We start from the raw sequence: 26301 nt of genomic DNA on the forward strand, positions 1-26301 counted from the left end.
GTGGCAGGGCTATTGTCTTTATGTTCTCGGTTGTAGCAAACTATTAACTATTTGGACCAATCCATACCTCAGTACAAGCTTCCAAAGATCACAGCTCTTTTGGCAAATGCATAGGAACCCATCATTCTTTAACAGAGCTAACAGAAAATGTTTCTCCTAAAATATTTGGTGGAATCTGAGACCAAGTCTAGCCAAATGCACTGCTCAGCAGTTTCCCAAATTAGGCAGATTTCGGGGGGCTATTTGGGAAGAGGTCATCATCGGTGGTATTTGCTGAGCACTTAAGTGTGTGCAGAACACTGTGTTAAGCACTTGGGAGAATACAGTGTAACAGAGTTGGTAGGCGGCTTTCCTGTCCAAAATGAGCTTACAGTCTAGAGATGTTTGCTAGACTCCAAACCTGAAATAAAAGCAGCATGGCCTAATGAAAAGAGCGTGAGCCTGGGAATCAGAGGACTGGAGTTCTAATCCTTGCTCTGTCACTTGTCTGCTATGTGACTTTAGCAAGTCATCTCTCTGGGCTTCAATTACCTCATCTGTAAAATGGGGATTAAGACGGTGAGCCTCACGTGGAACATGGACTGTGTCCAACCTGATTATCTTGCATCAACCCCCACTCTTAATAGAGTCCCTGGCACATGGGAAACACTTAACAAATACCACTAAAAAAAACCCAAAACAAGCCAAAAAAAACTACCATCCTGTCACATTCAAACTCATCAATCCGGACAAATGGATTCTGGCTGGAAATCAGTGGAGCTGGGCAGTGCTGAAACTAGAATATATTTCTTCTCAGAATGCCGATGACATCACACATTTTGTTGGGCATGCAGCTTAATGAGTTGTCACAGCGAGGCCGGAAGCCGGATGATCTGACCCCCCTGGCTTCTACCTGTCAATTAGGGGATAGAAGCCCCCACAGAAAGGATGCTCCCTTTTACCCTCTCGCCCCTACAGCTGGAGCAGTTCATCCCATGGCAGGGTGGGAGCACAGGCCACGCTTCTGTAAGCCTGGACTTGCATCTCAATCAATCAGTGGTATTTACTGAGTGCTCACTGTGTGCAGAGCACTGTTCTAAGTTCTTGGGAGAGTACAATACAACAGAAATAGCAGACACCTTCCCTGCATTTCACAGTCTAGAGGGGAAACTCCTACTTGAAATGAAGTGTCCCCTCTCCTCTTCGGAACATCCCAGCAGAGGTGGCTGCAGGGGGAGAAAGAAGAGAGGGAAAGCAAAAGCTGGGGAAGGTGGGAGCGGGTGGGGTACCATTCACCTCTTTTGACTGGAAACCGGACTCAAGGAGGGCAAGGGACGGGATCAGTAGTGGGTACCGGATGGCCGGGGTTACGGAGGCCGAGAAGCCTCCATCTTGTCTTGGTTTTGTCTCCAGCCACTTCCCCTGGTGGGACTCACTCCCGTGGGTTTCCGGGGGTTGGGGAGGGAGAGTCTGACTCTACCCAGTCCTCTGCCACTCCTCACCCCCTGCCAGAAGCCTGGTTTTAGCTTCATCTTCCAGTGACAGGGTCAGGTGAAAGGTCTGCCACTGCCAAACCATTTTCATAACTGTAATGGTGGATCCAACCCCTTGCCTTATCCCGGAGTGGATCCCAGCCTGTTCTGCCTGGCTCCTGGTGCTGGGAAAGGGGACCGAAGCTGGAGACCACGGGAGCTATATCCAGGGCCTGGAGCCTGAGAACTGACACCCCTTGCCTGCTGGTTCCAGAATGGGCTCTGACACCTGGGCAAGGGGATTTCTCTGGTCACTGAGCAGGTGACAGTGGTCTAAACTGTTTTTCCCTTCTTGGGGATCCCCAAAAAGTGGGGGGAAAAATCACATCATCTAGGAAAATGAACAGGGGACTGAGAGTCAGGAGATCCAGACTCCCAGTTCTTTCATGACCCTGTTGCTTTACTTTGGTTAAACCAAGTAGCCACTCTAAAGCTCATTTTTCCATCTGCAAAATTGGGGCACGATACGAGCTCTTCCTCCCTCTTCGATTGCGGGTCCTCTGAGGGACAGGGATTGGGTCTGATTAGATTCTTTTTTTTAATGGCATTTTAAAAATATTTTCTATGTGCCAGGTACTGTGCTAAGCACTTGGGTAAGAAATAAGCTAATTACCTTGGGCCCAGTCCATGTCCCACATGGGGCTCAGTCTTAATCCCCATGTTACAGTTCAGGCAACTGAGGCACAGAGAAGTGAAGTGACTTGCCCAAGGTCACACAGCAGATACATCAATCTTGCTATTGTTTTTGTCTGTCTCCCCCGATTAGACTGTAAGTCCGTCAAAGGGCAGGGACTGTCTCTATCTGTTACCGATTTGTACAACCCAAGCGCTGAGTACAGTGCTCTGCACATAGTAAGTGCTCAATAAATACTATTGAATGAATGAATGAATGAATCAACTAATCAGTCATTTTTATTGGTCACACTGTATGCAATACAGTGTACTTGCTTGGGACAGTACAATATATCAATATAACAGTCACATTCCCTGCCCACAAGGAGGTTACAGTCTAGAGGGAAATGTGGCACCTAGTGAAGCTGGAATTAGGACCCAGTCATTCATTCACTCAATCATATTTATTGAGCACATACTGTGTGCAAAGCACTGTACTAAGCTCTTGGGAGAGTACAGTATAACAGTAAATAGACACATTCCCTGCCCACAGTGAGCTCCCAGGCCCGGGTACTTTTCATGCTGAGAATCACACTGATTCTCTTGTATCTATCCCAGCGCTAAGCACAGTATAGACACTTAATATATATTATAAATGAAATAAGTATGGGTCTTGGTCATCCCTAGAGCTGTCTGCGCAAAACTGGAAAGAATCACTTCTAACCTATCAGAGTCAGGCGGCCCTCCTGTCTCATCCACCAAACTGTTTGGCAAAATGGGACATGAAACTTAAAGCAATGTGGCCTAGTGGATAGAGCACAGACCTGGGTGACAGAAGACCTAACTGCTAATCCCGGCTCTGCCACATGCCTGCTGTGTGACTTTGAGCAAGTCACTTCACTTCTCTGCACCTCAGTTACCTCATCTTTAAAATAGGGATTAAGACAGTGAGCCCCAAGTGGGACATAGACTGTATCCCACCTGATTAGCTTGTACCTTTCCCAGTGCTTAGTACAATGCCTGGCACATTACAAGTGCTTAACAAAAACCATAAAGAAAGCTAGCTTAGGTTCCAATGCTCTAGCATTTGCTGTTGCTCCCTGTACTCCTCTCTGCCAGTTTGAAGCTTCCTGATTCAAGTTTTTCTTCCCAGTTCTGCCAGAACTGATCCCTCAAGCATTTTTGAATGCAAAGTATTATGGTGTTGGAAGAAACAGCTGTGTGCAGGTGTGCAAATGTTGGTCACGGGTGAGGATTACAGGGGGAGTTTTCCTGAATGTAGCATTTTGCAAAAATTCAACTCCAGCATTTTTGGGAACTGGGTGAACAAAGGCTGGGCTAGTTGCAATCACTGGGAGTTTGCATATGATTATGAGTTTAACATTTTCTGTCCTTCCTGGGTGAGGAACCCAGGAACTGGGAAGTGAAACTGCTTCTCCATAGGAACAGCCAATCAGTGGCTATTAGTGGCCAGAGAATGTGTCTACTATTATACTGTACTCTCCCACGCTCTTAGTACAGTGCTCTGCACACAGTAAGTGCTCAATAAATACAATTGAATGAATGAAAGGTTTAGAGTCAGAATTTAGCACACCTGGATGCCTCTAGTTAAAAAAGGCCAGACTGGCCAGAAGCTAAAAGGAATCAGACCAGTCCACTGAGAAATCAGACTGCACGACAAATGCATTATTTCTATTGCAATTCCACTGGTTTGTGTCCATAGGCAGAGAGACCACTGACAATATTTGATTAAATTCTCTTCATGGACACATTCATAGCCATAGTGGTTAGAAGGCTCTGACTCAGGGTAGGAAGGCTGTCGATTCAGTTTTACACTGGATGGTCCAATTTACAGCTGGTCTGTCCCCTGTTTAGGGAGGCCGGTGATCCAGTTTTACACTGAATGGACCAGTTTACAGCTGGTCTGTCCCGTCTGCTACTGCTAAAGCATGGGAAGTGTTTTTAGCAGAGATTTTTATCTTATTTTCCCAACCTTCCCTTCCCTCGCCTCCCACTGTTGAGATCCATGGAAAATGGTGCTTGTGACATAAGGAGTGATGCCCAGTGTAACACATAATAATGCTGGTATTTGTTAAGTGCTTACTATGTGCAGAGCACTGTTCTAAGCACTGAGGTAGATACAGGGTAATCAAGTTGTCCCACGTGAGGCTCACGGTTAATCCCCATTTTACAGATGAGGGAACTTAGGCCCAGAGACATTAAGTGACTTGCCCACAGTCACACAGCTGACAAGTAGCGGAGCTGGGATTTGAACCCATGACCTCACACTTCATGTGCTTCATGTGCATCTGGGGGTCTGGTATCTATGCGGGCTTCCAGTAGCCATCCTACTTGAGACCAGCAGCCCCAACTCACAGTTCCAGACCCAATTCTGTCCCAATTTCCCTCTCCTAGCCCTCCAGCGCTCTCACTCCTGTTCTCTGGACACAGCAGGTGTGAGCCTTGTTGAAATAGTTCATTGACTCAATCAATCAATCAATAATTAGTATTTATCCATCAACTACATATGCAGAGCACTGTACAAAGTACTTGGTGAACAGAAAAGAATTTGTAGGCATGACCCCTGCCCCAAAGAAGCTTAGAGTCGAGATGGGGAGATGACAATAAAACAAATTACAGATTCATTATCTTTCTCACCCACCTTGAGGTGGCCATCTTAGAACCCTGTTACTCATTCATTCATTCAATCGTATTTATTGAGTGCTTACTGTGTGCAGAACACTGTACTAAGTGCTTGGAAAGTACAATTAGGCAAAAGATAGAGGCTCACAGATTCAAAGGGGGAGACAGACAATAAAACAAAACAAGTAGACAGGCATCAATATCATCAAAATAGATAAATAGAATTACAGATATATACACATCATTAATAAAATAGAATAACAAATATGTACAAATATGCACAAGTGTTATGGGGTGGGGAAGGGGCTAGAACAGAGGGAGGTAGTATGGGTGATGTGGGTGGGGGAGCAGAAGAAAAGGGGGGGGTCAGTCCAGGAAGGCCTCCTGGAGGAGGTGAGCTCTCAATAGGGCTTTGAAGGGGGGAAGACAGTTAGTTTGGCAGAGGTGAGGAGGGAGAGCTTTCCAGGACAGCGGGAGAATGTGGGCCAGGGGTCGATGGCGGGACAGGCGAGTACGAGGCCCAGTGAGGAGATTAGCGCCAGAGGAGCCTGTGTAGCTTAGGGCTGTGGGGATCCAAAGGAGGAAGTGGACTTGATTGGGAACAGCCGATGTGGGGTTAGAAAATGTAGGTGGGGTGGAGAAGCAGCATGGCCTAGTGACAAGAGCAGACTTGGGAGTCAGAGGTCATGGGTTCTAATCCTAGCTCTGCCACTTGTCTTCTGTGTGAGCTTGGGCAAGTCCCTTAACTTCTTCTCTGAGTCTCAGTTACCTCATCTGTAAAACGGGGATTGAAACTGTGAGCCCCATGTGGGACACGGATTTGTCCAACCTGATTATGTTTTATCTACCCTAGCACTTAGAACAGTGCTTGGCACAAAGTAAGCACTTAAAAATACCATTTTATTATTATTATTATTATTTAGGAATATTTTAAGGGCAGGTGGAGATTTTGTAGAACAGTTCTTGGCCTAAAGTGTCAAGATTCTGCTATCAAAAGTGACTGGATTTTCCAAAAACCAAAAATGGGATTGTGGGAGGGATGGGGTAGAAAGTTGGTGGACAGCAGGATCTCCAGGAATGGAGCCAGTGGCCCAAAATAAGAAAGGGAGATAATAATAACAATAGTCATAACTGTGGTATTTGTTAAATGCTTATGTGTCAGACACTCTACTAAGCACAAGGTAATCAGGTGAGACACAGTTCCTGCCCCACATGGGGCTCCCAGGAGGAGAGAAAAGTATTTAATCCTCATTTCTAATGAGAAGAAACTGAATCAAAGAGACATTAAATGACTCTCCCAAGGACATAGGGCAGGTAGGTGGTAGAGCTGAGATTAGAACTCCTGTTTTCTCTCACTCCAGACTTGGGCTCTTCTGAGTAAGCCACAATGACTGGGAAGGAAGGGGAGAAAAGAGTGGAAGGGAAAAGGAAAACGGCAGAGATTACAGTTTCTAAGTACTGAGAGTGATCTTTATGAAGAATATTAATAAAAATGACTGACTTTTAAACTTTCTGAAAGATAGATCACAAGGCAGAGAGCAGGCTTTCGTGGAGGGGAAAGGTGGGTGGCCACTCTTCGCATGGGAGCAGTTGCCCAAACTCATAAACTCCATGTCCAGACTCTAGCCTCCTTAAATGATGAGACAGAGGGAAGTATGTCCCCCAGATTCCTTCTGTCCCTACCCCACTGTGGCTGCTGTCTCTCTATGAACAGACATCAAGGTGTTTTTACCCATCTCAAGCAAGGAATTGTATTTATTGAATGGTTACTAATGCAGAGCGCTGTACTAAGCACTAAACTAATCTCCACAAACAGAAATTCCTTACCACTGTATTTAAGGCAGTCAACTCTCCTCATACATAGCCTCACTCATCTCTCACTGCAACCCAGACCATACACTTGGCTCCTCTAACCCCAACTTGCTCACTGTACCTCATTCTCTTCTCTCTTGCTGTCAATCTCTTGCCCGTTAAAAAAATAATAATAATAATAATGATATTTGTTAAGAGCTTACTCTGTGCCAAGCAATGTTCTAAGCACTGAGGTAAATGCAAGTCAATCAGGTTGGGCCTCACAGTCTTAATCCCCATTTTACAGATGAGGTAACTGAGGCCCAAGAAGTTAAGTGATTTGCCCAAAGTCACACAACTGATAAGTGGCGGAGCCAGGATTATAATAATAATAATAATGTTGGTATTTGTTAAGCGCTGGGGTAGACACAGGGGAATCAGGTTGTCCCACGTGGGGCTCACAGTCTTAATCCCCATTTTACAAATGAGGGAACTGAGGCACAGAGAAGTTAAGTGACTTGCCCACAGTCACACAGCTGACAAAATGGCAGAGCTGGGATTCGAACTCATGAGCCCTGACTCCAAAGCCTGTGCTCTTTCCACTGCGCCACGCTGCTTCTCATAACTCACAGCCTCTGATTCCCAAGTGCCTGCTCTTGCCACTAAGCCACACTACTTTTCATGCTGCCTATGCCCTCCATCTTTCCTGGAGTTCCCTCCCTCTTCATATTCGACAGACCACCCCCTCCCCATCTTCAAAATCCTACTTGAATTGCAATTCCTCCAAGAAGCCTACCTTAACTTCTCATTTCCCTAACCTAGTCACCTTCTGCATTGCCTATAAACATGGTTGTGTTCCCCTAAAGCACATGAATTGTCACCCCCACCCCCACATATAAGCATATCCTTATACTCCACAACTTCCGCTATCTGAGATTTATTTTAATGTTCTTCTCCCAACTAGACTCCAAGTTAATTGAGGGTAGGGATTATGTCTACTAACTCCACTAAAGTGTACTCTCCTACTTCGCTTAGTATAGTGCTTTTGCACATAGTAAGCACTCAATCAATATCACTGACTGATTATAAGGGCTTCATGTACACAGCCAGTGTTGGCATAGCTATACCTACTGTCCAGGTAGTTATGGACAGTTGGGAACTTGGAAGAAGGACCGAGATGGAAAGAGACAAAGAAAGAGGAATGAAGGCAAATAAAAAGGACAGAGGGGGAGACGGTTGCATGCACACTCTCTCTCTCTCTCTCTCTCTCTCTCTCTCTCTCTCACACACACACACACACACACACACACACACACACACACCTCTCTCCCCTTCACCCCCCTCATCCCACCCCACCACCTACCTATCTAACCTGGCCCTGCTGCAGACACTCAGAAAAGCTGATTTTGTTCAGACTGTGGTGGCGGCTGCAGCATCGATTACTGTTAGCGCTGAAGATGGTGAACAGCATCACCAATTCCCAGTTCCCTTCATGGTTCCTGCCTTTGACCTTTCAGGATGTGGGATGGACCTCACCAAAAGCAGGACAGGACTTCCAATCACCTTAGGCTGATGTCCCAGAGCTATAGTTAAATCACATACCTATCTCACTGGCGACCCCTGGCCCACGTCCTTCCTCTGACCAGGCACGCCTCCCTCCTCAAATCTGACAGACGATGACTCTCCCCAGCTTCTAAACCTTACTGAAGGCACATCTCCTTCAAGAGGCCTTCCCAGACTAAGCCCCTCCTTTCCTTTTCTCCCACTCCCTTCCGTGTTGCTCTGACTTGCTCTCTTAGCTCTTCCCCTCTCCCAGCCCCACAGCACTTATGTTCATATCTGGAACCTATTTATTTGTATCGATGTCGGTCTCCCACACTCTAGATTGTGATCTCATTGTGGGCAAGAAATGTGACTGTTTATTGTTGTACTTTCCCAAGAGCTTACTACAGTGCTCCGCACACAGTAAGTGCTCGATAAATACAATTGAATGAATATACTTAAGGATTGAAAGACTGTTCGGAGGCCAAACCTCACACCCCTCAACCCCAAGACCTGGCTCTGGGATTGTTTTCCTCCCATTTGAGAGCTCTGGGTATCTGTTAAATCAGGGGAAATGCCAAAGTGATTTACAGACTGTTAGAGCAAACAATTCCGGCACCTCCCCACGCTAATGATGTAAAATCTGGATTTTCTTTCCTCATGTTTCTCCCTTGTTGAGAGAGGGATCATTACAGTGCAGGAGGAGCTGGGTATGCCACCTACAGTGACGAATGGATCTTAACCACTCCAGGTTAAGGTCCTACCGCTGAGCTTTGATTTTCTTAGTGGGTTTCTCCCAGGGATCCAAGTGCATTCCCACCCAAGGAACTCAGGGATAAAAGGCCCCATCCTGCTGGGAAGCTGGAGAATACAGAATGGTGTCATTTCACTGAGAAAGGTCAAGGGATGGAGAAAATGAGGGAGGCACTGAGCAGTGATATTTCACAGGCTCCTTGAGAATCTGGAAGGTGGGAAGGCTGGGGGAGAAAAGGGGGTGATGCCTTGCTGGACCAAGGCCCCAAGGCCACAAGAAACAGCCACGTGAATCTTCCCATTCAGGTTGTTTCTGGAAGAGCTAGAGCCCCAAATCTTCCACTTGAGATTGTGGTAGATGGATGAGAAAGAGGGTGCAGAGAAGGCCAAGAAACTACGAGGATGGTCAGAGACCAACTCACCTCAGCCTGAGTTTAGGGCTGCTGAGAAGAACCTGGTAGAGAATCACACTGAAGTTGACAGTGGCAGTCACAGGAAGGAGCCTTGATGGTGAAAACCATCACATGATTTTGTCAGAAAGAGCGAGGTGCCCCCACATCTCAAAGAGCTTCCTTCTGGGCTTTGGAATTACAGGAAATCTCTACTCCCTCAGCCCCCTGAATTCCTGGGACAGGTTCTGCCACCCCTTCCCTGGCCTATTCTTTGTTTTTGTTGGGTCCGAGGGGGAAGGGGTGGGCAGGAAAGATGGGACCCCTGGGTTCTTCTTGTTTTCCCGTGGGCGAGGCTGGAAACCCTTGAGGGTCAACGCTGTTAGTCCTCTCCCCCTCACTGCAGCAAGCACCCTGGATGTGGGAGCGCCATGTGTGAGGCGCTAGTGGAGCCGGAAACACACATCTCAGAAGACCTCAGGAAGCTACTGGGAATCGCTCCTTGGTCAAAAGGGCTGAAGATGGACCTTGAGACCCTTTGGGAGAAGGACCGTGACCCATCTGATAGCCTTGAATCTAGCTCACTGTTTAGCACAAAGGAAGTTCTGGCTAAATGCCATCATTATTAAATGAAGAATGGGAGAGAGGAAGGATCCCAGAGCTGGACGGGAACTCCAGGAGTCACTGGGGTCAGACCGCTTACATCTAGGTTGCTCGGCCCTTAACCGTCCAGTCCATCAATCTGTAGTATTCAATTGAGAAGCAGTGTGCCTACTGGGATGGATCTGGGAGTCAGAGGACCTGGGTTCTAATCCCAACTCCACTACATGTCTGCTGTGTGACCTTGGTCAAGTCATTTAGCAGCTCTGTGCCTCAGTCACCTCATCTGTAAAATGGGGAGTCAATACCTGTCTTTTTTTTATTTTGTTTTGTTTATGGTTCTTGTTAAGCGCTTACTATGTGCCGAGCATGGTACTAAGCTCTGGGGTAGTTACAAGTTTATCATATTGGACATAGTTTTAATCCCCATTTTACAGATGAGGGAACTGAGATCCAGAGAAGTTAAGTGACTTGCCCAAGATCACACAGCAGATAAGTGGTGGAACCCAGGTCCTTCTGACTCCCAAGCCCATGCTCTATCCACCAGTCCATGCTGCTTCTTACCATTCTCCCTACTACCTACTTAGAATGGGAGCCCCATGTGGGACAGGGATTGTGTCCAACCTGATTATCTTGCATCTACCCCAGTGCTTAGTAATAACAATAATAATAATAATAATACTGTTGGTATTTGTTAAGCACTATGTGACAATAACAAGATAACCAGGTCCCACATGGGGCTCACAGTCTAAGTAGGATGGAAAATGGGTCTGTACTCTCCATAGAACAGGTCTTGACTCCCCATTTTGCAGATGAGGGAACTGAAGCATAGAGAAGTTAAGTGAATTGTCTGAGGTCACACAGCAGACAAGAGAAAGAGCTGAGATTAGAACTCAGGTCCTCTGACTCCCAGGCCAGTAGTCTTTCCACTAGGCCACACTGCTCAGGTGATGCAGAAGAGCTGAAGAGGCAGTAGGGGAGAAATAGGGTGGGGACAAGAGAGAAGTGGAAACTTCTCCAAGACTGGTTTCTCCTCCTTCAGTGCCAAACTCAGGCCTCACCGGAACTGCTTGGCCTCCTCCTCAGAACTCATGCCCTCCAGGTTGGAAGCAAGGCAACTAGGAGTGGCTGTTCGTCTGCTTTAATTCCGAATGGTACACTTTTCAGCTGGGTTGTCCCCGGACCGGTGCAAACATGGCCCTGGCTCCTGAGGCCTTCAGGCAGCTCGGCATTCGTATTTTCAGCGGCCAGCACCTCTCCACCTCTGCTCTACCGCCAAGTCCTCTGGGGCCAGGGAGGGAAGCACGGAGGATCTGGAGCAGTGGGCGGGGTTGGGGTGTCCCCAGAGAAACACTTCTAGATCCAGCTTCCCTCCCTTCCACCATGAGCTCACCATTCCTAGAAGACCGGCTCTCAGAGCGTCCCGACAACAAAGCCACGGCTTGGAGCTGGTTGGGACCATTGGCTCATTCATTTATTCAATTGTATTTATTGAGCACTTACGGTGTGCAAAGCACTGTACTAAGCGCTTGAGTGCAATACAACAACAGAGAGATTCCCTGCCCACAATGAGCTCACAGTCTAGAGGGGAAGACAGACCTTAACGAACATAAATAAATAAATGTTACAGATATATACATATGTGTTGTGGGGATGGAAGGGAGGACGAATGAAAGGAGCAAGCAGTGACGCAGAAGGGAGTGAGAGAAGAGGAGAGGAGGGCTTAGTCAGAGAAGGTTTCTCACACAGCCATCCTGGGAGCAAGATGAGGGACCAGAGAGGCCACACTCTTCCTCTCAGGAGATTGCTGTTGGCCTCATGAAAGGAGCTGCCAATAGCACAGACCCGATTATTATAAAAATTGCAGTATTTCATTCATTTATTCAATAGTATTTATTGAGCGCTTACTATGTGCAGAGCACTGTACTAAGCACTTGGAATGTACAATTCGGCAACAGATAGAGAGAATCCCTGCCCAATGATGGGCTCACAGTGTTAAGTGCTTATTATGTGCCAAGCACTGTGCTGAGCACTGGGGTAGATACAAGATAATCAGGTCCCACAAGGGCATCTAAATAGGAGGGAGAACAGGCACTGTATTCTCATTTTGCAGATGAGGGAACTGAGGCATAGAGAAGTTAAGTAACTTGCCCAAGGTCACACAGCAGGGGTAGAGTTGAGCTGGAATTAGGACCCAGGATTAATCCTCTGTGCCCCACTGAGTCTTCCAACTCTCTCTGCAGATACTCCAACTCCCTGCCATTAAAATTCTCTTTGGTCAGTCCCAGTTTTTTGATAGATTAATTATTGGAGGTCTATGATATAATGATAATAATAACTGTGGTACATATTAAGTACTTGTTAAGTGCTTACTATTTGTCAAGTGCTGGGCTGCCCCAGCAAGAACTTCAGGTTAGACACAGTCCCTGTCCCTCATGGGGCTCCAATCACATTAGGAGGGAGAACAGGTATTGAATCCCCGTTTTACAGATGAGAAGTGAAGCATAGAGAAGTGACTTGTCCAAGGTCACATAGCATGCTTACTATATTAGCATATGGCTCACCGATTGCACTGAAGAACCAAAGGACACCAAGTTCACAAAGAGGCCAAGTGACTTGCCCCTGGTCACTCTCAGCAGGCCAGTGACAGGGCTGGGACTCATTCATTCATTCAATCGTATTTATTGAGCACTTACTGTGTGTGGTGGACTGTACTAAACAGTTGGGAGACTACAACAACAGACACATTCCCTGACCACAATGAGCTTACAATCTAGAGGGGGAGGTTCCAAGCCCAAGTTCCAACTCCCGGACCCCTGCTCTTTCCACAGCAACCCCTTCTGTCCCCTTTATGTATTCGCATATCCTGCAGCAGCTACACATCTTTCAAGTCTGGCCTGCAAGAAGTCTGGCTTTTAGCTTTTCCTCCCCAAATACATGCCAAAGCCACCTTTCTACATACAAATCCAGGATTAAGGCTAGGAGGCAGAGGTATCGCTAGAGGATATCGCAAGCTGTCCTGGCTAACCAGTCCCAGATTTTTGTAGGCTGTCGTGCAATTTTAGAAAAATATATGCTAATTTCAGAGTCAGGACCATCCAACTTAAACAGTCAACCTCCCTGGCATTGTCCTCCAGCTCCCGGTGCCCATTTTAAAATGTTGGACTTCTTGGTTCGGGCTGGTGAGTGCTCTGGTAGCTCCCACTTCATTCTGAGATGGGTGGTATAACCGTAAAGGCATTCTGGGGGATTTAAGCCTTTTCCTTTTTTTAAATGGTATTTATTAAGTGCTTACTATGCAGCTGGCACTATACTAAGCACTGGGGTTGATACAAGATAATCAGGTTTGACACAGTCCATGTCCCAAATGGAGCTCACAGTTTTATTCCCCACTTTACAGACGAGGTAACTGGGGCAAAGAAAAGTGTCTTGCCCAAAGTCACACAGAATACAAGTAGTGGAGCCGGGATTAAAGTCTAGGTCCTCTGACTTCCAGACCCAGGCTCTTTCCACTAGGCCACGCTGCTTCTCCACGCTGCCTCAGTATTTCTCTCCCTTCCTCCCATCGATCCCCACCCTCTCACAGGCATGCGAGCATGGAATGGCATCCCGGTGCCCCAGTTTTTCACAAAAATAACACGGGCAGCCTAGTTACAAGCCACAGGGCCACGATGAGCCCTCTGACCCCGGAGGAACGGCCTGCTGTTTGAAGTGACTGAGCAGTCAGCAGAGAGGGCTTAATTTCAACCAATCTTGGTACGCATGTTTGCAACTGTCTGTCTAACTGCTCCCCTCCCCCGCCATTGCCGCCCAGGGCAGAGAAATAACCTCAGAGAACAGAGGATGAATTGCGAGCTGTTTCTTCCCCGCCATTTGGTTTCAATATTCTGGGCATGATTAGCATTCAGCTGCCAAAACAAGGGACCCCCGGGGGAGCTGGAGCCTTTCCTCTAACTCCCGGATCTGTTTGCTGGTTCCAGGTCCCATTACACACTTACATACAAACACAAACACTTACTCTCACACACACACACACACACACACGCATGCACGCATGCACACGCCTAGACTCATCTCAATTAGGAAATTAACTGTTTGGAATCGACACAGTGGAAACTTCTGCAGCGATAAAAACCCTATTCATCATCATTTCATCTGGAACCTTCCGTTTCAAAAAGAGGTTTCAGAATGATTAACAGGGGGCCAGGCTGAAACTTTCCCCCTTGAATTATTTATCAGTGGGATGTATCCTCCGGCTTGATTGGTCCAGATGGTTAACTTGCCCAAACCTTCATTCAGAGCTTTCTCTGTTCCCGGGTGAGGCAATGGCTTTGAAATCTGGCCATGTTTCAGACTTCAATACTGGAAGCTCACTGTGGGCAGGGAATGGGTCGGCTGACTCTATTGGATTGTACTCTTCCAGACACTTAGTACAGTGCTCTGTACACAGTAAGCACTCAATAAATGTCACTGCTTCTTCTTCCTGTAAATGATATGTAGCTGGAGTGGCAACTGGTGGCCCCGCCGGATTCCGGACACCCAGGCCGTCGGCCGCTCGGGGCCAGCTGACTGTCCGAGGCTAGTGTTGGAAACCAATCAGTCAATATCAATCAATGGTACTTACTACTACTACTAATAATAATAACTGTGGTATTTGTTAATACTTACTGTGTGCCAGGCACTGTTCTAAACCTCTGGGGTAGATACAAGTTAATTGGGTTGAACACGGTTCCTGTCCCACATAAAGTGCAGAGTCTTAATCCCCATTTTACAGATGAGGGAACTGAGGTATAGAGATGTTAAGTGACTTCCCCAAGGTCCTACAGCAGACAAGTGATGGAGCCAGGATTAGAAACTAGGTCCTTCTGACTCCCAGGCCTGTGCTCTAACTACTAGGCCACGAATGAGCCCCACCTGAGAGCTAACTGGTTACAGAGGACTGTACTAAGGACTCAGGAAAGAACAATAGAGTTGGTAGACACAATCCTTGCCCACAGGGCACTTATAAGTCTATACAGGGAGACAGATATTAAAATAAATTGCAGATAAGGGAAGTAGTTAAGGAAAAGGATATATATGTAAGTACTGTACGGCTCACCTCTCAGTCGCACCTGAAGAGTTTCCAGTACTCTACCAGTCTTGATTATGGGAGGGAGAGTCAAGCAGAGGCCTAACCATTCCATTCCTAGCTTGGGCAGTGGCTAGCGAATGGAAGGCAATCTGCCACAAGTCAAAATGCACTCGTACTGGGCAGCAGTGACATGGGAAAAAGTGAAGGGAGGAGACTCAGGTTTACTGCATGGAAGGAGGCAGTGGTAAACCACTTCCATATTTTTACCAAGAAAACTCTATGGATCCACTACCAGAATGACTGCAATGGAGGTGGGGCATTCTGGGAGGGATGTGTCCATGGCGTGGCTATGGGTACGTGACTCGATGGCATAAGACAACAACAAGCTGTGAGGCTGGGATGAGTATCAAAGTGCTTAGGGGGTACATGACCAAGTTCATAGTCGATGCAGAGGAGAGGGCAGATAGGGGAAATAAAGGGCAAAGAGATAGTCTCTTGCTGGATGTGGTGGCTGCAGCAGAGGTGATAGGGTGGTGTTTCCTCCCCTCTCTCTTCCTGTCCCCTTCGTCCTTCCCAGTCGCTAATCAGTGATATTTACTGAGCACCTACAGACTACAACAAGGCATCTGGGAGACTATTAAAAAAAGTAAGATGCATAATCTCCACCCTCAAGGATCAATCATTCGCTCAGTTGTATTTACAATACGCAGAGCACTGTACTAAGCACTTAGGCGAGTGCAGTATAACATATTTGGCAGCCACGTTCCCTGCCCATGTTGAGCTAACAGTCTAGAGGGAACTTACAGTATAATCATAATAATAATAATAATTGTGGGATTTGTTGAGCATTAGGTGTCTAGCCTTGTGCTGGGCACTGGACCAGAGACAATATAATCAGCCCAAACACAGTCCTTGTCCCCCTTGGGACTTATAATTTAATGGGGAGACAGGTGAGGTATTGAATCCCCATTTTACGGATGAGGAAACTGAGGTCCAGAGAAGTGAAGAGACTTGCCTCAGGTCACACAACAGGCAAAGTGGCAGAGCCAGGATTAGAGCACACCTGTCCTGGTTCCCAGCCTTGTATTCTTTCCACTTTACAAAGAGTGGGAGTAGGAGAAAAAGCAAGGGTATAATAGAAAAGAGCAAAAATACATCAGGAGGAAATAGCTGCACAGAAATTAGATATACAAAATAAAAAATACATCCTACAAAAGTGCTGAAGATAATAGAAGGGTATTCAAGTACAGTGTTTGGGACATAGCATTTAACAAATACAATTTTTATTATTATCAAGGGTTAAAAGAAGCCATAGGGTTGATGAGGCTGGGGAATGATGATATAATCAGAGAATGCTCCATTCTTTCAATAGTATTTATTGAGCGCTGTGTGCAGAGCACTGTACTAAGCACTTCCATCTCTATCCCTTCTCTCAAAATGAAAATTACTCCCATATCCCCTGCTGGATCTCCTGGGGATCTATCTCTTCCACATCATCATCGGTGTAATTTATTGAGTGCTTACAGTGTGCTGGGCACTGTTCTTGGGAGAGGACAGGTACAACAGAGTTGGCAGACATATTCCCTGCCCACAGAGAGCTTACAGTCTAGAGAGGTAATCAATCAGTCAGTGGTATTTATTGAGCATTTACTATGTGCAGAGCACTGTACTAAGTGCTTGGGAGAGTACAATGCTGCAGAATTAGTAGACATGCTCCTTGCCCTCAATGAGTTTACAATCTAGAGTAGACAGCTATTAATGTAATTCCTACTATATGTATTAGATTGTATATCTGGAGGAACATTTGTTGAAACACTTTTCATTCTTTCATGCAATCGTATTTATTGAGTTCTTACTGTGTGCAGAGCACCGTACTAAGTGCTTGGAAAGTACAGTTCAGTTTGAATTGGCTCCCTATTTTGAACAATCTTGTGCTAATCCCCGTCTTGTGTGAACAGATCATTGAACAGCCAAGAACTCATATTTCTTGGTAGATTGCGGGCAAGAAATGTTTGTGGGTGGCGGGTGGGATTACAGATAATTTGTGGGCAATGGGGGATTTCACCATCTCTTACGAAGAGCAAACTATGTGATGAGATAGCAGCTTCTCTCTCTGGGTGAGAGAGACCAAGTCCGTATATGAGCACAGTGAGGACCGCCAAACCCCCCACTCGGTGGCTTGCCCAAGGTGAGATGGCAGATGTCACGATGCCCTTTGTGGGGCAGCGGCTTCACTGATCTCTAGGCAGAAAGGAGTGTGGCTTAACGGATAGATCACGGATCTCGGATTCAGAAGGATCTGGGTTCTAATCCTGGCTCCTGGCTCCTCCACTTGTCTGCTATGTGACCTTGGGCAAATCACTTCATTTTCTTGGGCCTCAGTTATCTCATCTGGAAAATGGGGATTAAGGTTGTGATCCCTATGAGGGACAGAGATCGTGTCCAACTCAATTATCTTGCATCTACCCCAGTGCTTAATACAGTGCCTGGTACATAGTAAACACTTAAATGCCACAATTATTATTATTATTAGGGGTTGGTCTGGGTTGGGAGGGGTTTGACCCCTGGCATTAAGATTCCTAGTGCCCAATCCAGAGAGGGCTCTGCCAGGGTAAAGAAGTGGGACTCCCCAGGAACTTGAAGGAGGAGAAAGGAAGGGCCTTACCCGACAGCCTGGTCCCAAGGTGCTTGGATGACACCCCCCGACACACACACGCGCACACACACACGCGCGCGCACATGCACACACCCCTTTATGCCACAGAGGCCAGAGGAGACCCAGTGCAAGAGGGGTTGACAAGACCTCTCTCAGAACGAGCAGTCCAGCAAGGAATAAGAATCAGACCAGCCAACTGCCGCTGAACTCCGGGTCCATGCTGTGGTTCGTAAAGCAGGGGGACTGGAGAGTTGAGGGGGGCAGGGAGCGCACAGACGGGGGCGAAGGCAGAGGGAGGTGGCTTTTTTCTGTGTCCCAGAAGGGCCATTTGCCCCACTGAATTCAAAAACATGGGTCGCTTTCTTGCTCAACCCCTAAGTTTCAGGCTGCACATCTGTGGCGAGCAAACACTGTCGCCCACTCTCCATCCTCATGATAGCGGGGACCAGTCCGCAGGCTGGGGCCGAGGACGCCCAGCAGCTACAGGCTGCCTCCCCAGCTGGCGAACAGCCATGTGGACAGGCTCCAGCTGGTCATAAAACCCGAGCCCCAGCTTTACCTCTGAGGTTAGGGGGGGCGGGGGGCTGTCTGTCCGCTAAAAATATCTCTCACTAATGGAAACAAAACTGAATGGTCTGCTAAGATTTCTTTACTAATGGAACACATCTTTTACGGAGGTCTAAACTCTAAGGGCTGAAAAACAGGAGAACATCAACTGTTTTCTGTTTAAAAAGAAATATTGGACTAGTGGACTTTTTTTCTTTTTGAGCCAAAGAGACGTGAAGGCTCTGATGGTCCCTTGGGGCAGATCCTGCTTTCTCTTCTAAATACTCAGGAAGATTGGTCATAGGATGGGTTCCTCATGAAGGCAAGGGACAAGAAGTGTCCAGAGAGCTGCTGGAAAGGACCAGGTGGCAGGTGGCTCAACGGAGGTGATGGATTGGCCCCAGACCAGCGAGGCCTGCAGCTCGGGAGAGAAGCTGTCCAGTCTCCCCAACATCAGGACATCCCATCAACCCCTGCTTCACCCTGCAGACAACAACAGCAGTTTGGAAGGAAGGTGACCGTCCCTCATGCCGCTGGGACTCCCCATCCGCTCCTACTCAGGCCTAGGAGAGATGTGGCCCAGTGGAAAAAGCAAAGCCCTGTGGGGTTAAGAGGACCTGGGTTCCAATCCTGACTCCACCAACTGCCTGCTGGGTGACTTTGGGCAGGTCACTTACTTTCCCTGTGCCTCAGTTTCCTCATCTGTCAAATTGTGATTGAATACCTGTTCATCTTATTTACCTTCTTAGCCCTAGGTGGGCCAGGGACTGTGTCCGGTCTGATTATCTTGTATTCTGATATTTACTCACTTACCAGTGCTTGCTTACTTACTTACCAGTGCTCAGTAAAATGCTTGGCATAGAGAAAGTGACTAACAAAATACCACAATTCTTAATATGAGACAAGCTCAACTTTGAGGATGTTGGGATAACTGTGGCTATGGTGATGTTTAGACTGACAGACGCGAGGAGCCTCAAACTCTGTTCCCTTAGCCACTGTATCGCTTGCTCTTATTGTATTTATCACTGTTAATACATATGGTATTTAAGTGCTTAACTATGTGTCAGGCACTGTACTAAGTGCTGCAATAAATACAAGTTAATCGGGTTGACACAGTCCTTGTCCCACATGGGGCTCACAGTCCAAGTCATTGTTCTTAACATTTGTTTTACTATTTCCCCTCTCCATAATCTCTTTTAATGTCCATCTCCCCCTGCAGACTGCAAGCTTCTTGTGGACAGGGATTGCATCTATCAACTCTATTCATTCATTCATTCATTCAATAGTATTTATTGAGCGCTTACTATGTGCAGAGCACTGTACTAAGCGCTTGGGATGAACAAGTCGGCAACAGATAGAGACGGTCCCTGCCGTTTGACGGGCTTACGGTCTTATGGTCTAATCGGGGGAGACGGACAGACAAGAATGATGGCAATAAATAGAGTCAAGGGGAAGAACATCTCGTAAAAACAATGGCAGCTAAATAGAATCAAGGCGATGTACATTTCATTAACAAAATAAATAGGGTAATGAAAATAAATACAGTTGAGGTGCTCTGCCCACAGTAAGTGCCTAATAAATATCATTGATTGCGATTTGATCATTTCATCTTTTCTTAGTATCTGTCATGAATCCTTTATTCCTAGAATATGAGCTTCTTAGGAGTCAGAGACTGTGTCTAATCCTCATATGTATTTTTTCCACTTAGTACAGCACACTGTACACACTAAGTCCGTAATAAATTTTATGACCAGGAAGATGACTAGTCCTAAACATATCTTCTATTCTCTATTAGGCACTTCTCCTAAAAACATATTTCTGGGAGAAAATCATTTCAACTCCAAAGGGATGAGTTGTGAGTTTACCAAGATCTCTCTCTCACCTCTCCAGCTCCCATTAATCCTCACATCCAGTCAATAGTATTTATTGAGTGCTTACTGAGTGTCGAACACTGTACTAGGCCCTTGGGAGGGTACAATATAACAATAAAACACATTCCTTTCCCACAGTGAGCTTACAGCCTAGAGGATGCCCTGGTGCGATCTCACAACCAAGAGTGTCACCTTCTAATGCGAAGAACAGCTAAGAAGTCTCGACCCCAGAACCTGATCTGAACTCTCACCAAAAAGATCAGATCAGTTCAAAGCCTTTGATGGGGCTCCTCTCCTTCTAAAAGAGATCTCCCACCTGCTTTCAAAATCTACACCTTCCAACTGTGTCTCTGACCCCAACCCTTTTTCCCTTTTAAAAACACTTGAGCCCACTCTTCTTCCCTCCCTGATCACCGTGTTTGACTACTCATTCTCTGATGAATTCTCCTTTGCCTTCAAATGCTTTCACCTAAAAATGAAAAAAAGTCTTCTCTGGTCCCTACTGCACCATCCAGCTAAGGCCCCATTTCCCTCCTCCTCTCATTCAATCGATCAATGGCATTTTTAAACCACTTCCTATGTTCACAGCACTGTACTGAGTACTTGGAAGAGTACAATAAAACAGAATGAGAATGAGCGGATATATTCCCTGCCCATAACGAGTTTCCTATCCAATCTCTCAAAATGGGTTGCTGTACACTTACTGCCTCCACTTCATGTCCTCCAACATCTTCCTTGACCATCTAGAATCTTGATACCAGTGAGACCTCTCTCTCTAAGGTTACCAATGACCTCATTAGCTGGATCGACTCTATTCTAATTCTCTTAACAACAAAAAAATTAGTGGTATTTGTTAAGCACTTCCTTTCTGCTGAGGACTGTGCTAAGCATTAGGGTAGATACCAGGTAATCAGAGCAGACACCGCCCCGTCCCACATGGGGCTCACAATCTGAGGCAGAGACAGAACACATATTCAATCTCCATTTTACAGAAGGAGAAACTGACAGAGAACTGAACTGAGTTCACGCAGCTGGCAAGTGGCAGAGCCAGAATTAGAATAATAATAATAATGTTGGTATTTGTTAAGCGCTTACTATGTGCAGAGCACTGCTCTAAGCTCTGGGAGAGATACAGGGTAATCAGGTTGTCCGTAAGGCTCACAGTTAATCCCCATTTTACAGATGAGGTAACTGAGGCACAAAGAAGTTAAGTGACTTGCCCACAGTCACACAGCTGAGAAGTGGCAGAGCTGGAATTTGAACCCATGACCTCTGACTCCCAAGCCCGGGCTCTTTCCACTGAGCCACGCTGCTTCTCCAGGCCTCCTGACTCCTGGTCCTATGTTCTTGCCACTAGCTCACGCTTATTTTCCTCCAACGCGTGATTGAGTGAAATCACTTAACTCAGTTACCTCACCAGTAAATTGGGGATTAACTAGCTGTTCTGCCTCCCTCTTAGACTCTGAGCCCCATTTGGGACCGAGATTGTGTCTGATTTGCTCATATTGGATCAACCCAGTACTTAGCAAGAGCTTGGCAATCAACCAATGGTATTTTTTATGGCTTTTTTTTTTTGCATTTTTAAGTGCTTACTACATGCCTGGCACTGAATTAAGCGCTGGGATAGATACAAGCTAATCAGGTTAGACACAGTCCATGTCCCACATGGTACTCACAGTAAATCCCCATTTTACAGATGAGAGAACTGAGGCACAGAGAAGTTAACTGATTTGCCCAAGGTCACACAACAGATAAGTGGCAGAGCCAGGATTAGAACCCAGGTCCTTCAGATTCTCAGGCCCATGATCTTCTATCCATCAGGCCATACTGCCTTTAATTTATTGAGTTCTTACTGTGTGCTGAACACTGCACTAAGCACTTAGGAGAGTACAATAGATTTGGTTGACATATTCACTGCCCACAAGCAGCTAATACATAGAAAGCCCTTAAGTACCACAATTATTATCATTATTATTATTATTCATTCATTCAATCACTTTTATTGAGCACTTACTGTGTGCAGAGCACTGTACTAAGCGCTTGGAAAGTACAATTCAGCAACAAATAGAGACAATCCCTACCCAAAAATGGGCTCACAGTCTAGAAGGGGGGAGACAGACAACAAAATAAAACAAAACAAGTAGGCAGGCATGAGTAGCATAGCATTAGCTGTATGCTGTGCTCTGTCCCAGGTCCATGGGGGTCTGAAACGCTTAACATGGTGCTTTGAACACAGTAAGCGCTGAGTAAATATGATGGACTGGATGGGGGAGTATAGTAGAGGTAAGAGACACAGTCCCTGTCCTTGAGGAGCTGACAGCCTCAGAAGAATTTACAATCTAACCATTTTTCATTCCTTTGAACTGAGCGGACGTTCTGCTCCCAACAGACCAAACCTATCCAAAACCAAGCCTGTCTTGCCAACCTCCTCGGTCCATTCCACCGGTCTCCATGGGCGATCCCTCACCCTAGAGGACAGGAGATTATGGGCACAAACTTTTGAATGAAACCTTCGGTCCCCACCGAAACTGCCAGTTCCAGCCCTGACAAAGCAAGAATTCTTCCAACAAGACCCTCTCCACAGTGAAAGGACAGCATTGACAGGCAGGCTGCGGGAGGGAGGGAGTCCTTGCCCACGGGGGTGAGTAGAGACTCTGTATCTCCCCTGGAAAGCTACCGTGCTGAAACACAAGCTGAACCTTTGCTGATCCTTTGTAGTTCTGGCAGCAGCAGGCAAGGCTGCAGCGTCAAGCACTTGGGAGAGTACAGTGCAGCAAAATAAGTTATATTGTATCATTCCCTGCCCATAACGAGCTTACATTCCTGTCCATACTCCCAGATAGGGTTGCTGAACACCTTTTGCCTCCACTTCCTGTCCTCCAACTTTTTTCTTGACTGTGTACAGTAATAATAATAGTACTTGTTAAGTGCTTACTATGTGCCCATCGCTGTTCTCTGGGGTAGATACAAGATAATCAAGTTGGACCCAGTCTCTGTCCCACATGGGGCTCACATTCTTAATCCCCAGTTTACAGATGAGGTAAATGAGGCCCAGAGAAGTGACTTGCCCAAGGTCACAGAGTAGACATGTGGTGGGGTCCTTCTGATTCCTAGGTCCATGCTCTCTATCCACTAAGCCTCACTGCTTCTCAATCAAATTTCCTCCTCCTTGACTCCACTGAGACCACTCTCTTCAAGGTTACCAATGATCTCACTTGAGCCGAACCGACTCTATACTAATTCCCCTAACAAAAAGATAATAATTGTGATATTACACAGATTCCCCATATCTAAGGAGTGTGGTGCAGTGGGTAGAGCAAGGGCCTGGGAGTCAGAAGGTCATGGCTTCTTATCCCAGCTCCACCACGTGTCTGCTGTGTGACCTTGGGCAAGTCACTTCACTTCTCTGTGCCTCGGTTACCTCATCTGTAAAATGGGGATTAAGTCTAAGAGCCTCACTTGGGACAAGGTCCTGTGTCCAACCTGCTTTGGTTATATCCATCCCAGCAGTTAGTACAGTACCTGGCACATAGTAAGTGTTTAACAAATACCATAATTATTATTTCAGGGACAAATGGATTCTGTCCCTCCAGTGGCCCCACAATGGCCAACTGTTTGTCCGCCACACCCAACCACGCTTACCTGTTCACCGACAGCAACAGGTAGTCCATGCATCCTTTGATCTTATTTTGGGCTTCCAGGTGAGTCATACATTCTGTGCTCTCTCCATTAATTGCCAGGATGACATCTCCTGGACAAAGATTAGCCAGTGCCGCCTTGCTCCCGGGATTAATCTATATGAGAAAAGAAACGTGGCATTAGGGGATAGATTCATAATATAATGTAGATATGTCCATAATATATCCTGCTCACCTTCTAGACTGTAAGCTCATTGTGGGCAGGGAATGTGTCTACTAACTCTGTTATATTGTACTTTCCCAAGTGCTTAATAGAGTGCTCTGCACACAGTAAGCGCTCAACAAATACAATTGATGGTGTCCTTTAGAACAATAATAGTAGTAGTTATTCATTCATTGAGCATCTATCTTGTGCAGTATACTGTACTAGATGCTTGGCAAGTACACAATTAAGAAATGACATATTCCTTGACCACATAGAGCTTACACTCTACTGAAGGACACAAATATTTATTTTGACCACTCAGGCTGTAGATATTTTTATGTTTAATTACACCTATGACTGTCAATAAAGATGGAAATAAGTTGTCTAAAGACTTTCCTTTATTACCTCAGCGCTGAGAACAGTGCTGGATGCATAATAATAAAATAGTAATAATTTGGTAATAATTGGATTCAACAGAGGTTTAGATGAGGGATGATTGGCAACCTGGAATTTCAAGTACCAATATGTGGTGTCAAGTCCTTTAGGGAAACTTCAGCCTATATTAAAAGACTCCTGATCCTTCCACAAGGATCATAGCATGGCTCACAACGTGGCCTTATAGATAAAGCCCAGGCCTGTGAGTCAGAAGGACCTGGGTTCTAATCTCAACTCTGCCACTTGTCTGTTGTGTGACGGACCTGGGTTCTAATCTCAACTCTGTCACTTGTCTGTTGTGTGACCTCAGGCAAGCCATTTCACTTCTCTGGGCCTCAGATGTGAGGTTATATGTTACCTCATCTGTAGATGTGGATTAAGAATGTGAGCCCCATGTTCAGTAAATACAATTGAATGATTGAATGAATGTGGGACAGGGACTGTGTCCAATCTAATTAGCTTGCATCTACAGTGCTGGACACAACAGTGACTGATACATAGCAAGCGCTTAACAAATACCATTATCATCATCACAGTCTCTCTTTCTCTCTCTCTCTCTCTGTCTCTCTCTCTCACACACACACACACAAACACACACACCCCACAAACATTACACTGCCCATGCAAAAGCTCCCAAAGATCCAGCACCCATTTCTCAACTTGAGGCCTAGTGGAAAGGGCCTGGGCTTGGAAGTCAGAAGGACCTGGGTTCTAATCCAGGCTGTGGCATTTGTCTAATGTGTAATCTTGGGCAAGTCACTTCACTTCTCTGGCCTCAGTTACCTCATCTATAAGATGGGGATAAAGACTGTAAGCACCATATGGGACAAGGACTTTGTCCAACTTAATTTGTATCTACCCCAGAGCTTAGGACAATGCTTGACATGTAGTAAACACTTGAGAAATACCATATCATCATCATTATTATTATTAATAATAACTGTGAATAGGAAAAAAGCATTGCATTGTGAATTAATTCAACTTTTTGAAGCAGCCACTCAATCCTAGCAAAAAAAGTCTCACTAAGGGGAAGGAGGGAATGGCAGGAAGATCCCAGGAAAGAACTGAAATAACACTTAAAAGGTCAAAGAAAACTTTACCCATTATTCTCCCCTTCATTTTAGAGACCAACAACCATTACCTAAAACCAAAATTAGTCAGATTTTCCCCAGCCCTTCTTAGGCAAACCACAATGCTTTTGTTTGATTAAGTGGTCTAGGTAAAGTCTCACTGGGTGAGCTAGATTATTGAGCTCCTCTGGGCACATTCCTACCCTTTCTCTTTAGGAGTAGGAGCATAAGAATGCAGTTTGACTGGCAAAATAAGCCCAATAAAATGGAGGGTAGCAACTAGAATAAATAGCAGGCTGTAATATCAGTCACACTAACAGGAGTGCCCTGTAGAAAGGCATCTTTTCAGCTGGAGAGACAGGCAGGGCAACAAGTATCATAGATTATTATTCCTCCATAATTTTGACTGCATATTTATGGCTTCAAAATGCCAATGCCTTTAGAAGATTTTAGTTATCTATCATTTATTGAGCAGTCACTGTGAACAGAGCAGTGTACTAAGTACTTAGGAGAGTACAATATAACTGACATCTTCCCTGGCCAAAAAGAGCTTAGAGTCTAGAGCGGGGAGACAAACATTAATATAAATAAATTATGGATATGTAGATAAGGGCTGTGGGGCTGGGAGGGAGGAAGGAAGAATAAAGGGAGCATGTCACGGTGACGCAGAAGGGAGTGGAAGCAGAGGAAAAGAGGGCTTAGTCTGGGACTGCCTCTGGAAGAGCTGTGCCTTCAATAAGGCTTTGAAGGTGGGGAGAGTAATTGTCTGTGGGATATGAAGAGGGAGGGCGTTCCAGGCCAGGGGCAGGACGTGGGCGAGAGTGCGGCGGTGAGATAAATGAGATTGAGGTACAGTGAAAAGGTTAGTATTAGTGTGTGGGCTGGGTTGCAGTAGGAGAGTAGCAAGGTGAGGTACAAGGGGGCAATGCGATTGAGTGCTTTAAAGCCAGTGGTGAGGAGTTTCTGGT

At 46.1% G+C, this 26301-nt stretch overlaps 1 protein-coding gene and 1 non-coding gene across 2 annotated transcripts in view; one reads left to right on the forward strand and one right to left on the reverse strand.

The window, feature by feature from the left end:
* Positions 1-26301, reverse strand: part of PDLIM4 (PDZ and LIM domain 4) — a 142315-nt gene that overhangs the window by 75019 nt on the left and 40995 nt on the right. The window contains exon 2 of the mRNA XM_029050829.2: positions 23628-23779. Coding sequence (XP_028906662.1) covers positions 23628-23779 — 152 coding nt within the window. The remainder of the gene's footprint in view (positions 1-23627; positions 23780-26301) is intronic.
* On the forward strand, positions 14937-15072 carry LOC114806969. Its single transcript, XR_003755022.1, has one exon. It is a non-coding gene; the product is annotated as a small nucleolar RNA SNORA7 (small nucleolar RNA).

Source organism: Ornithorhynchus anatinus, chromosome X1 (assembly GCF_004115215.2).
Source record: "Ornithorhynchus anatinus isolate Pmale09 chromosome X1, mOrnAna1.pri.v4, whole genome shotgun sequence".
Lineage (NCBI taxonomy): Eukaryota > Metazoa > Chordata > Mammalia > Monotremata > Ornithorhynchidae > Ornithorhynchus > Ornithorhynchus anatinus.